Source organism: Stylophora pistillata, chromosome 5, assembly GCF_964205215.1.
Source record: "Stylophora pistillata chromosome 5, jaStyPist1.2, whole genome shotgun sequence".
In the NCBI taxonomy this organism is placed as follows: domain Eukaryota; kingdom Metazoa; phylum Cnidaria; class Anthozoa; order Scleractinia; family Pocilloporidae; genus Stylophora; species Stylophora pistillata.
The window spans coordinates 33,398,054-33,410,692 of record NC_142523.1 but is presented as its reverse complement, the minus strand read 5'-3'; the positions used below and the strand labels follow the sequence as shown (position 1 = coordinate 33,410,692).

At 37.7% G+C, this 12,639-nt stretch overlaps 1 protein-coding gene and 1 long non-coding RNA gene across 9 annotated transcripts in view; one reads left to right on the top strand and one right to left on the bottom strand.

Moving 5' to 3' along the window:
• Positions 1–980: 980 nt before the first annotated feature.
• Positions 981–2,769, bottom strand: LOC148731563 (uncharacterized). The gene is made up of 2 exons (XR_016000910.1): positions 1,820–2,769; positions 981–1,457 (listed from the first exon to the last, which is right to left on the bottom strand). It is a non-coding gene; the product is annotated as an uncharacterized LOC148731563 (long non-coding RNA).
• Positions 2,770–9,973: 7,204 nt separating this feature from the next.
• LOC111344456 (uncharacterized) overlaps positions 9,974–12,639 on the top strand; it is a 64,360-nt gene continuing 61,694 nt past the window's right edge. For 3 of the 8 annotated variants that reach the window (XM_088761977.1, XM_088761982.1, XM_088761976.1), the window contains exons 1-4: positions 9,977–10,320; positions 11,709–11,850; positions 12,063–12,267; positions 12,481–12,599. In XM_088761977.1, coding sequence (XP_088618103.1) covers positions 11,713–11,850; positions 12,063–12,267; positions 12,481–12,599 — 462 coding nt within the window. In that variant the 5' untranslated portion in view covers positions 9,977–10,320; positions 11,709–11,712. Of the gene's footprint in view, positions 10,321–11,708; positions 11,851–12,062; positions 12,268–12,480; positions 12,600–12,639 lie in introns of all 8 variants that reach the window. The other 5 variants (XM_088761984.1, XM_088761981.1, XM_088761980.1 and 2 more) reach the window with 5 other exon arrangements.

The following is a 12,639-nucleotide window of genomic DNA, read 5'->3' as shown; positions in this document are numbered from 1 at the left end:
TGATCTTATCGGTCGTAGACTGGTGATAGCGGTAATGTAACCTATTATCCAGTGAATAAGCGAGCTTTTTGCTTTACTTTTTTTTATTGTAAAAGGAACAGTTTGTGCCGCATCTTTTTCAGCGGTGCGTGTTGAGATGTCTTTTCCGTGATTCTACCAGAAATCTTACAATTGTGTAGTTACGTAAACAGGTTTTCTAATTTTCTTAATTACTTTCTATGGACTCGGTGCCATCCTTGTGTGAAAAGCGAAGGGGAAAATTCAAAAAAATTTACAGAGTTTTCAGGGAAGCAAATAACAAATGAGTCTATTTTTAAGGAGGCTCGAAAGGGTTTTTTTGACCGCGGGGAGAATGGATTCCAAGATACACGCAAGCTTATTACTCGCGAGAGAAATAAGCGATGGCGCGCGCGATCAGATCCGCGGGCGAGTTGTAAACAAACATGGCCGCCATGAGCGTCTCAAAAACTGCCGGGTACCTCAAGCTCTATTGTTTCCAGCGGAAGTGGTTATTTGAGAAACAAAAATGGAAAGTTTACTTCTTGAAAGCAGGTAGGAAAGTGTTCGGATGGCAGGGTTCTTGCCGAAAGTGGTCAAAAAAATTTTAATTAACAAGCTAAAGGAGGATGGTGAAGTCGACACCCCATCAATAAAGTCGTGTCGAGTGCATTCTGTAGGTCTTACTTTGTTCCGCGAGAAATTTAAGTGGATACCTCTGAGTGCTACGATTTGTTTCGCATTGTATTTGACTCCTAATAAAATGAAATGACCGAGAACTTTCCTGAACAACTCACTGGAAGATGAAAAGGAAAATGAAATCATTGTTGGATCCAGGATTGTAAACATTGGACAGTCTTATGAACAGAAATGGAGAAGTGTAAATGTTGCTATAAAAATAAACATAATTTTCAGTAAACAAGGGATCGTAAAAATGTAGATGAGACTTTATATTCATTCTAATTCAACAACAGACGGTAAAATTAAAATAAAATATTCATCTTAAACTTGTGAGAAAGATTGTTGATATTTCCCTCGATACACTGTCAATTACAACTACGAAAAGGCAAACTCGCATTTGTTAAGAAAGGATTGCAAAATTTTTTTTTGTTTTCCATTTAAAATGGAATAATGAAAGTTCACGGTTATGGCAATGGAAAAGAGAAAAAAAAAGAAAAATTAAGCCAAGTCTTGTTCATACCTCTAGTACCTCGAAAATTAAAGAAATTCGCGAAATCTGCGACGACCAACAAATTACTGACGTATACGAAACCCTAATTTCCACTGAGTTTGACGCTCGTGACAATCTGGAAGACGTTAATGCAAATTCTTTTCACTAGAAATTCTTTTCACTCCTCCACTTCAAATTGCACATAAGCAATAATTATATCGGTCAATCATGGTAAATGCATGTGCATCGCTGAATGAGGCCTTCGATCAAGCCATCTTCTCGGAACAACCTCGCCGCCTGGTTAGCTCAATTGGGAGAGCGCCGGACTGCTGTGCGGGAGGTCGAGAGTTCAATACCGGCCGGACCAACACTCAGGGTCTTAAAATTAACTGAGAAGAATATGCTTCCTTTCTTTAACATCTAGAAATGGTTAGATATTCTAGTCTTCTCGGATAGGGACGAATAAATGGAGGTCCCGTCTCCTGCAGGGTTAGGGGCAGGAGACGTTAATTTCCCACGCACGAGATTACTGTGTGATGGATGTCCTCCCCTGGGGTGGGATGGGTGGGTTTCCACATTTGCATTTAAACGAGCTATAGCTCATATGCGATATGTGGTTAAATAAAATTACTTACTTACTTACTTAACAACGACAAGATACCATCCAGACGTTCGATAGAAAGCTTCATCTTTCGACAAACATGGTCCAGAAGCTGGCAGATGCTGGTTTGTCTCATGTTACACTACAATCTGTGTACGAGAAACTCAACATTACCGGCCTCAATGGAGTACTGGCATTGGCGCCATCTGAAAAATCAACTTGTCATGATATATCGAATTCCGCTAGAGAATTCTCTCCGGAGTTCATTTCCAAATGTCGTAACTGTAAGCAGTCTGAGTCTCAAATGATGACTTATTTTTCAGGAAGGTGTAAAACTACAAAACAATGTGAATCCATCTTCAGGATGAACGATTTTTCCGCTCTGAGGGCATCCATCGATTAATCGCGCGGACACGAACTCGTCCTCGCGAAAATGAGCCGGTGAGTCAGCGGTATAGTTAAAAACGCGTGACCGGATATAAAAGTGTAAGCTAGAATTGCAAAAACCGGAAATAAACCTTGTTAAGTGATGAACTAATATCTCGAAAATTAGTTCGGTGACCTACCCTGATTTTTTGTATACAAATTATTTACATCATTACGCATTCCTGAAGAAAATTAAAAAAAAATTTATCTAGTGGAAATTTTTTTACATTTTAAAACAGCATTTTCCTAAATAATTCAAGTTCTACCAGGTAGTTTTTTTTTATATCACGTATACAGGTAGAGAATGTGATGACGTTTAAGAAATTTGAAAAAAAAAACTAGGTCACCGACTTGGTTTTTGAGATATCTTTCAAAAACTGAGTTTTAGAGGGTCTTTTAGCACTACTGTACTGTTGCCATGGCAACAGATAATGCCTGACGAACCCCCTTAAAAGATTGCTCTAACATAGTGTTATGCATATGTCGAGTTATTATCCTGATGATAAGTTTGATAGTCCTGATATCTTTTACTGATTGGCGCTTGCTGTTCATTGTTGAAAACCCTTTCGAGCCTCCTTAATAACAGAAATTTATCATTATTGTCACTAAGCTAAGCTCACAACTTTGCAAAAAGAACATTATATTTATTCTTTGCATTTCTGAAATATTTGTCTCTGTCTGTGGTATCTGCTACCGAAATTATGTTCTTAAAAACAATAGCATTGGGCTTAGCTTTTCAAAAAATGTTCTATGCATTTAACACTCTGTTAAGATGGCCTTCGTAGTAAAATTTCTTTTGTAAGGCATTTTTCCAGGCATTTCTGGAAGCGTAATACTTAAACAACTGTCCACATTTTTTTTACGCGGGGTCTGACCTTCCTGAAAGATTACATTTGCTTGCATTTCTGTCTCGCCTTCTGTTTGTTTTGACTTTCAGACTCCAGCTGTCAGTAGGAAAAGCGCAATTTTAAGCCAACTCTCTGATATTACGCATGAATTTGCAGGTCTTGCCAAGGAAACTCCACTGCACCAGAATTCTTGGTATGATTGATTCAGTTCGTCTCCGATGATAGCTAACTTGTTGGCCACAGATTTAATCATCTCTGTGGTATGTTTATCGCTCGACTTGGTGACTAATGCACCTGGCACTGTGCGAGTTGAGTCGTAGTGTTCTCCGTCCATGGTCAGATTTGCAATAGTTTGAACTATAAGCTGTCCTTGGCGTGTATCTCCTGCAAGAGTAAAAGTTATCCCAGGTTGAAATTATTCTCAATACATGTTGTGATTACATAAGGTAGATTAGGTCTAAAATATATACTAAAAACAGGACTTGATTTATCCTTGATTCCGCCTACTTTTTTCTAATCCTTAAATACATCGAAGTGATAAATCGAGAACTGGCCATTTTACTACAAATGCAAATGTTTTCACGAGATTGCAAAATAGCCGAAGAAAGTGCGCGAAAATGAAATATTTGTTGTTTTCCTTTCGCTTAGGTGTGTATTAAAATGTCTCTATCTAGAGAAAGTGCATCAGTTTCGGCCCTTAGGGCATTTTTAACTGTTGTATTTTTGTATGGAAAATATAATCGCAGATGATCAAATTTCAAAATTCCCCAAATGAGGAAAGAGTTAAGAGAGAATTGAATCGAGGAGATATTTTAGAAATGGCTTGTTTTACGTTTAAAGTTGGCTGCATGAGTGACAAGTCGAATTAGAGAAGTGCTCGAACCAATCTTACCTAGTGATTTACCCTTCACTAGTTGAGTTAGTGCACAGTGCTCGTTTTGACGCTTCACGCTTCACGTCTCGGCCTTTCACGCTCGTCTTACTGGGGCTGGATCAATCTTTGAATTGTTACGAACTCCGAGAAATGTGCAGCTCTTTGATGGGTCCAAAACAATAACAACAAATCACGAAACTCGAACAAAATCTTACGAGATCACGTATCTATTAGCAACGACGTATCACGGAAGGGCGTCACAGAACAACGTCACGTGAGGAAATTTTACAAAAGTGAAAAATTATTTTCATAGTTAACGATAGAGACATGGAGTTTTCATGTTTAATTTTCATTCTTTAGTCCTTACAAGAAATTTTGAGGTTCAAAACCTTGACTTTATGTGATTTCGTGTTTTGCACCGTGAAGTAAATCATCGCACTGTTTTGCACTCTTTGAGGGCGGGAATCTTTTGTCCTGCCTCAAAGAAGTGCATGTTATGAACTGGAATTAGTAATTACGTCATGTTTGGCGTGTCAATATGCTCGATAATTGAAATTTCATTCAGATTGCCATTCTGAAAACTGTCCAAATAGAGCAGAAAAAAAGCTGCTTACAATCAACACAAGTTTCTAGTATTCAACTCCAGTTCACTGTTTGTTTAAATGATATGTATTCGTACAGGAAAACTTTTAAACGATTTGCTAATTTCCTTTACCAACGTAATGACTGTGGCAGTTAAGAGTATGTTAACGGTTGTTAATTCGCAAGTCCAGAAGCGATCTTTGTTTTCATTATTTTGTTATACATGGTAGCAGTACGTGATTATAGATCTGAATCTGTCGATCATGATATCCACTTACACTCACAGTTGCTACAATCAAGACAGTGATAATCTTTAAAAATACGTAGACTTGTCTATATCAAAAGCTAGATTTCTTACAGGGCTCGAAACTAACTTTTCAACTTACTGACCAAGTGGCAAGTGACAATTTAGATGTTACAAAGATTTCAGTTTGGAAGAAAATATTAGACAAACCTTCATTATTTACACTGCTATGTTAACTTCTCCAAAACAACACTACCAAGGCTGTTAATGAAACAATCAAAAATATTTTTCTGCAAATACACTTTAAATACAGCATGCCTAACTGAATGTAATATTAACTATATTGCTATTTACATCTGTAGAAGTGGCAGTTTTTCTGTACTAGTTTTGTAGCTCCGAGATTCTCAATCTGAGCATTGTTTTTCTAATATATTTACATACCAAGCATGTCGTGAGTATTAAAGACAATTTATGACACTTGAATTAAGGAGGTAAAGAATCATGGCTTCATATTGGTTGGAAACAACATAGGGCTTTATTTCATGCGAACAACATGAAATGATATATCGAATTTCACGCTCAGTTTACTCAATTTTGTTTGGTAAAGTTTGTCAGTACAGGTTCTCTGGAAGAGAATTTTTTTTACTATTAACCTTAGTAGCATAACATGAATCAATTCTTTATCGAAATTTGCTGTCGTGATTTTGTGCCGTGAAACGCGCGTGATGCAGTGTTCCTAAGGGTGATATCGTGATGTTTTCATTCGCGATTCGTGATTTAATGGAGCACCCCTGACCTATAAAAGAACCGCATCTTTCCCTCGGCTCATACTAGTTCATGCCACAGTCAGCGCTAGCGGGAAAAACGTCAAATCAAGTAATGGAAAAAGATATATTTTTGGGTAAGTTGAATTTCACTCTTTGGATGTTATCGTCTGCTGAACCTAGGTATGAAGACTAGGTATTAATGGCTAAATTAAAAATACGCAAATATTTCAGTGCAGTTTTCAACAGAAATTTGCAGTCAATGTTATCTGCAGACTGATAAGTTTTTGATGTTCAGTCGAGCTGTGTTTTTTCAACATTAAAATGTGCCTTTTTGTTGGGGTTTTTTCGATTTGCGAATCAGGAGAACAGGGCAAACTTTATCAAGTAGTGGTTTCAAATGATTAACACTCTATAATTGCCAATAAAGATACTTACAAGTTACACATGGCCTAAGGGTTACGAAAGGTTCCAACGAACATTAATTTTTGATATTTAACAAACATTTTCATAGCGATTTTTGCAGTGAGAGTTCAGTAAGTAATAATGTCAAAACTTACTCGATCAGGCAGGAGATACAATTTACTGAAAGAACCCAACATGGGCAAGCGAGGTTATAAGTCTGGTCAAACAGAACAATTATCTTCTGTTGCAAATTCAGGACACGAAAAAACCATGGAGGCGATTGAATCAGTCGCTAATAAACTGGTGATCATCGGGGACGAATTGAGCCAGTCATACCAAGAATTATCTAGCAGCGGAACAAATGTGGTAGAAGTCAAGCCATGCGTGAGGTTGGGAAGTTGGCTGAGCATAGTGATTTTTATACTGAAAGTTTCAGTCTGAAAGTGAAGAAGACAGAAAACGAGGTGTAAATGGCGTAGAAGTTTGGGAACTTTTGAAGTACTCTGTTTCTCATGCTAAAAGCTTGGGTCTGAAAGTTGAAGTAAAATTAAAAAACAGTTGAATTTGCGGGCTTGAGCGACGGAGTAGAGATCTACTCGAACGTGGGCCTATGAAGAAGAACCAACAATTATCGTAATGGAGAGAGATCAACGGACCAATGATTATGAACTCCGTGGATAAACCAAACCTAATCACGTCGCAAAGAGTACGGAAACTCATCCAATCGAAAAATGTTCAGCAATTCAAAATGAAAATATATTTATTTCAAGCTGTACCAGGAAGCGAAAGTACTGATGCATTGAAGTATGCTATTTGTTCAAAATCTTTACAGTATTTCTATTTTTTTGCATGTAGCTAAAATGCATTTTGTTGTGAGTTTCTATTGCTAAAACAGTACAAATTTATCGTTTTTCTTCCTTCAATTTAAAAAAAAATTAAACTGAATTACGTTAAACTAATGTAATAAAATATACGTAGTCTAAGCTATCGCTTAAGAGATAAGATTTTCACTCGGCACTTTGTTTCAATACGATGTGGTGTGTTCTTGTCCTCTAGTGAAAAAAAGAAAAACACGACCTACCTTCTGTCGGGGAAATGATTCCTAATTCCACATGATGACCAAGTGAAAACCTTAATAGCGATGAACTTTCTACCCAGTAAATCGTTTTTTTCTGATAACCACAATCACTAGACAATCTTTTTTTCATTTGAAAACCAATTCAATCTAAACTAAAATGATTTGCATATTAGTTTCCATGCAGGTGTAAAGTTCTTCTTTTGAAAAAGTGTTAAGTAGGAGAGTCACAAAGGGGAACTAAAAAAACCCGAGCCAATGAGAAAACATCGCTATTTTACGGCATTGGTAATCACCTCTCTCGTTGCTGTATCGTATTGATGTAAAGTTTTCTTTTCTAATAAACTTCATAATAGGAAATTTTCGTTTGGCGCGGTTTCTTGCTTTGAAGGTTAACCGATTTCAATTATAATAATCCTTGAGAGATTTGAATCGATATATTTTATTTTTAATCTTTTTCGCTTTGGCACCGACCAGAGAGTAGGATTTGTAGAACAGAACGCTAAGTGACGTGATTCCATCCATAGCTGTCAATCAGCAGATTTTTTAAGAAAACGTAGTACTAGTAAAAGAAGAAACGAGCGATATCCTCTCTGTGAATGATTTTAAACAGAGCAAGAATGAAAATTGAAAATATTGTTAAACTTAAGATATTTCCTGAAATTTAAGTGCCATTTTTCTACGTTATTTTTCCGTTTCAAGTTTATTATTTTTAAATGTCCACGAAATGCGTAAATTAATAGGTTGCCTTGACTTTAACTCGAGAAGTGTGAAAACCCATCTGCACGAAACCTTTGTTGACAATGACTTGAAGGGCGGATAACTTTTAAATTTTGTAACCTGTATACTTAAAGCATAGTTAAGGACATTCGGACATCGCCAAATCAGAGGGTAAAAAAGAGACCTGTTACTAAAGAACTAAAAAAATTCCCTCTAAAAACTATTCTGATGTTCAGAGGCAACAAATGTTATCGCTGTAAATATCCAAGAACACGATAGCTGAAAACTAACTTTTCTATCGGTAAATTTGAGAACTTGAGTTGAAAACCCTAAATCTCTTACACTCTGGAAGTAGTCCCGTTTCCAGACCTTCACGGCCAAACAGTTGTCCAAAGATCGGATCCCTACCCACAGTGGGATCTGGATACGAGCTGACAGAGGAAGTATTCCTTATTATGAAAAGGGTTAACCTTCCCTTTGACTAAATGTAAGCGATATAGGGCCTTCGTCTTCTTTTTTAACATTTTCAAGACTAGATTAGTTGATTATCGTAGAAAAACACAAACCGGAGCAACTCACACTTTCGACGCCATTATGAATGTAAGGAAAGGAGGCTCGAGAAGGGAACACAATGCACAGCGGTCACACATCAGGCATGCGCAATCAGATCAATTTTGCTAGTCTGCGCGCTAATTTCCCGCCCAAAATTTTAAAAGGCCCCCAAAACAAACAACCGTTGCTGCCACGCAAAATATATACGATTATGGTTACTTTACGTCACGTGGTGCAAAATCACAGGACAATTATCACGCAATAAGCCCCGTCTGCGTCGATATTTGTCCTCCGATTTTTTCCGTGAAAAAGAAACATAGTCAACACAAGAGTTTCAACTTTCTATTCTCCTATTTACATGGAAGGAAACCAAGCAGGTTCCTTTTTTGGTTGCCTTCGTCAATCACGCGCATTCGCCATCAGATCACCACTGGCTTTTTTACTGTGTTTACGCGCAGTTTAATTGCGATGTGAAAATTAATGGGAGGGTTATAAAATAAATAAACCCCGTTCTGGCTTGCTGGTATGTCGGCTGATAATGTCCTTGGCTGGGAGATTGTCCTCAAAATTTCATATTTGCCCTCGAAGCTTCGCTTCTCGGCCAAATATTCATTTTTCGGACAATCTCTCAGACGTGGACATTATCAGCCGAAATACCAGCCGCCCGAAGGGGTTTATTTACTAAATAACGATGAAACGTTCACAAAAATTTGTAAAAAGGCGACATAAATATGGAAAATGGGAACTCGGAACTTTTCGCGCACATAGCTTATTTAATTACCGGTTTCTGAAGCCGTTTGTAGTGTTTCTGCAAAAGTCTTCACAATTGCAAGCAGAAACATTTTCGGTTTGCACAACAATTGCCTTCACGCGTACAGTCACAAAACGCAAATTTCAAACATACTACAGATATTTCTTTCTGCAGCTTGGGCTTCAAAACACGATCTTCCTTGAAGAACCATTCACTGCCGTCCGGATTTGGAAGTGCAGTACAAAGTTGAAGGACCATCTTCCATTTCACGCCCCGATGGCTGACTCGCCGAAAGTGGAACTGCAAAGCATCTCATGTGGGTGGAAGGGAATGAAGCTTCTTCGTTGTCCTTCTAAATACAGCCGCTCTCTCCTCATCACTTGCGTTTTCCTTAGTTTGTAATTAATGCAAATCGTCTTTGACAAACAGGATCTTCTCAATCATGTCTTGACACGAGATTGTGGCTTTTCTTTTGTCTTTTGTTTATAACAAGTCGAATAATTAAAATTTATATGGAGTCGTCACCGCCGAAGATACATTTAGGTCCATCGAAGGCTGTTAATAAACTTACGTTGAGAGCCTAAGGTAAGTGTCACGTCTCGTTCCCACTGCAGTAGTACACGTTCAAGATCTGAGTTCTTACGACACATATGGGAAGTTTTCTTTATTTTGAGAGAAGAAATTGTTTAACCGTCTACCATTTGGGTGTTACGAACAACCGATGTACGAAGGCACGGAATTTTCTAGGTTTTTCGTTGGTTTAAAGGAATCTGATCACGCCCCTTCACAAGAACGGAAAAACGTACAAACAACAACTTGCCCGCGAACGTAGAGGCATTAAAATTCAATCAACTGATCACCACGTGACGGTAGTATTTTTTTTGACAGTAATTGGAGCATTAGAAATTCATTATAAGCGGGCGATCGACCGTCATCGCTAGGAATATATTTACTGTGGGTGTACGAATGCGTGTTTATCGAAAAGTATTTTGAACAATTCTTTTATTGATTTTGCTTTTATTTTATTTTATTTCATTTCATCAATTTTATTTCTCTTTGTGTATTTAATTTTTCTTCTCCTTTTCCTTTTGACCATAGTTACTATGTTTTGACAGTGGATGCTTCCCATATATGGTTTCAATAATCTTGTTTTTAAAATTTATAACAGTCCCGTGACTTCTTCGTCTAGACACCCACGCTATATCTTAGTTAGCGACCAGGTCAAGGAAGCATAATTCTTCAGGTTTCTTCGCAGATATGCGTCTTTAGCCCCATCGTGGACGGTATATCAACCAACGCTGAGCGACTAGGTAAGTGAAGTACCTTTTTTCGCGGCGAAGGTACGTCTTAAATTTGGGATTTGGGTATTTTTCGCCCTCCAATCTTTTATTTATTTTTCATGAACGCATTAACAACCTTTGTCGCTTTCTGTTTGTCGTCCTTCGATTAGACGTGTGTTAGGCTAATGTTAAAATAGATGGTGCGTGCTATTTCCTCTAAGTTTGGTTCCTCTTGTCAAATTACTTTCGGTGAACTTATTTCCCATGAGATTCATAGAATGATTGGTTTTTCGATCAGGATGTACTTGATCTGCACTGCAGATTAATCGAACTTCCACGCGTACTTTTTAATGCAGCTGTTTGTATTCTCTCGGATATTTTACAAGCCTGGGCTGCAAAACTATCTTTTAGCAAGATTTTTGAACTTTTACTTCGACTGTTTGGCTTCCGTTGGAACGTGAAAAATTCAAAATTTTTAGGTTTTATAGTCAGACTCTTCCAGTCGCTCCCTTGCCACCGAGTATACATTTTAGGCAACGCAGAAGCGCTCTTGTATTTCATGAAAAACTTGAGGTAAGAAATCTGTTTTGGCGTAAGAAATCTGTTTTGGCGTAAGAATTAGAGCGAAAGCTGTAGTCACTGAGCTAAATGGTGCATATTCGTATGATGCACGATCCTCGCAGTAGATAGCGCTATTTAAGCAATAGCGAAAATCAGACCTGAAAAAAATCAGGCCTGTACGGGATTCAAACCACTGACCTCTGCGATACTAGTGCAGCGCTCTACCAATTGCATGTTGCTACCAATTGCTACCAATATGCAGCGCTCTACCAAGTGCATATTGTTGTCAACGACAAGCGCCGACCTAGAGAGCGCTTCACTGTAAATTAACTCCTATAATCACACGACTAGAGAAAGCTTACTGGATTAATTTCTCATGTTTGGTCCCTCAGAATAGTAAAAAATGCTGCATTTGACTTCTTAACAAAAGGAGCTTGATGATTTTCAAAATATTAAATGCGAGATGTTCTGTCACGCGTTGCGTTACCAGTGCTAATCGGGCATGCTGGGAATGTTTTTAGTTGGATGGTGTCAGTAATAGCACTGTGTCACCTTGAAAGTTTGATTAAGTAAAGCACGGTTACACTGCAGGAGACGGCCTCGTTTTCGATAATCTAAACCTCTACTAAGGACTAGACTAATGGACCAGAATGCAAAATAAAAAGAAAAAAATAATGTAAACCTTGCTGGACACGTGTCTTCAATTTGTAATGTTAAAACAAATGTTTAAAGAAGGAAGCTTATAAACAAAATAGATGTTCATCTGTGATATTGCAATTTTTGAAACAGAGGTTCAATTTATACGAGACTTGGCAAGGAGAATAACTCAGTAATCTTATCTTCAAACTTATTTTCAGGTTGATGGAAAACTTGAATGCTCCAGAATCACTGTCTCCTTCAGCTGGCCCTGATTCAAACTTTATCATTCAAGTGAATCTTAAAAAGGGCAAAGTGAGTTTTGGTTTTGATGTCATTGGAGGTCAAGAGTATGGCACACAGGTTAGGAAAAGGAAATTTATTTTGATGTAATTCTCTCTAATTTGAATAGCTGGCAGGTACTCTAAACACCTCTATATGTATGTACAGTCAATTTCTGGTTGCATATATCATTTGGGAAAAGGAATATTTTGTTTGATGCAGTTCCTGATGGTCTACTTTTATTTGTTGGCTTTTTGTAAACAATTAAACAATAGAATTGTTTTTTTTTATAGGTGACAATAAGTAAAATTGACAGACGGGGTCCTGCAGACTTGGATGGTAACCTCCAGGTTGGAGATGAGATCCATTACGTGAATGGTGTGAAAGTGATTGGTGCAAAAGGTGGCCATGTGATTGCGCTTGTGAAAAATGCAGAGTTATTTGGAGAAGTCAACCTTGGCATCTGTAAAAACTTTGCCAGATCAGAACATGCAGTGTGTAAGTGATTATCAAACTTTTAACATATAGTAGATATAATTTATTAGCCGTTATAGGAGAGGACAATCTCATGTGAACAGACATTCCTCTACAAAACAAACAGAAAAGCACAAAAATGCAATTTGGTTTTTATGGTGTTGTGTATGAAAATTTTTTGTTTCCATTAAATAAAGGTAGAAATCTTATGTTATTTTGTGATCAATTTTATCCTAGGGGTTACTACTTCAAACACCATGCCCCAGCAGTCTGATTTAGCATCAATGAAACCCCCTTATCCCCTAAGTGAGGATCTTAATAAGCACCATAGAAGTCCAGCCCAAAGGAACAGTGGAGTAAGTGAGAGTAATTAAAAACACTTATTGGGTGGCTAAG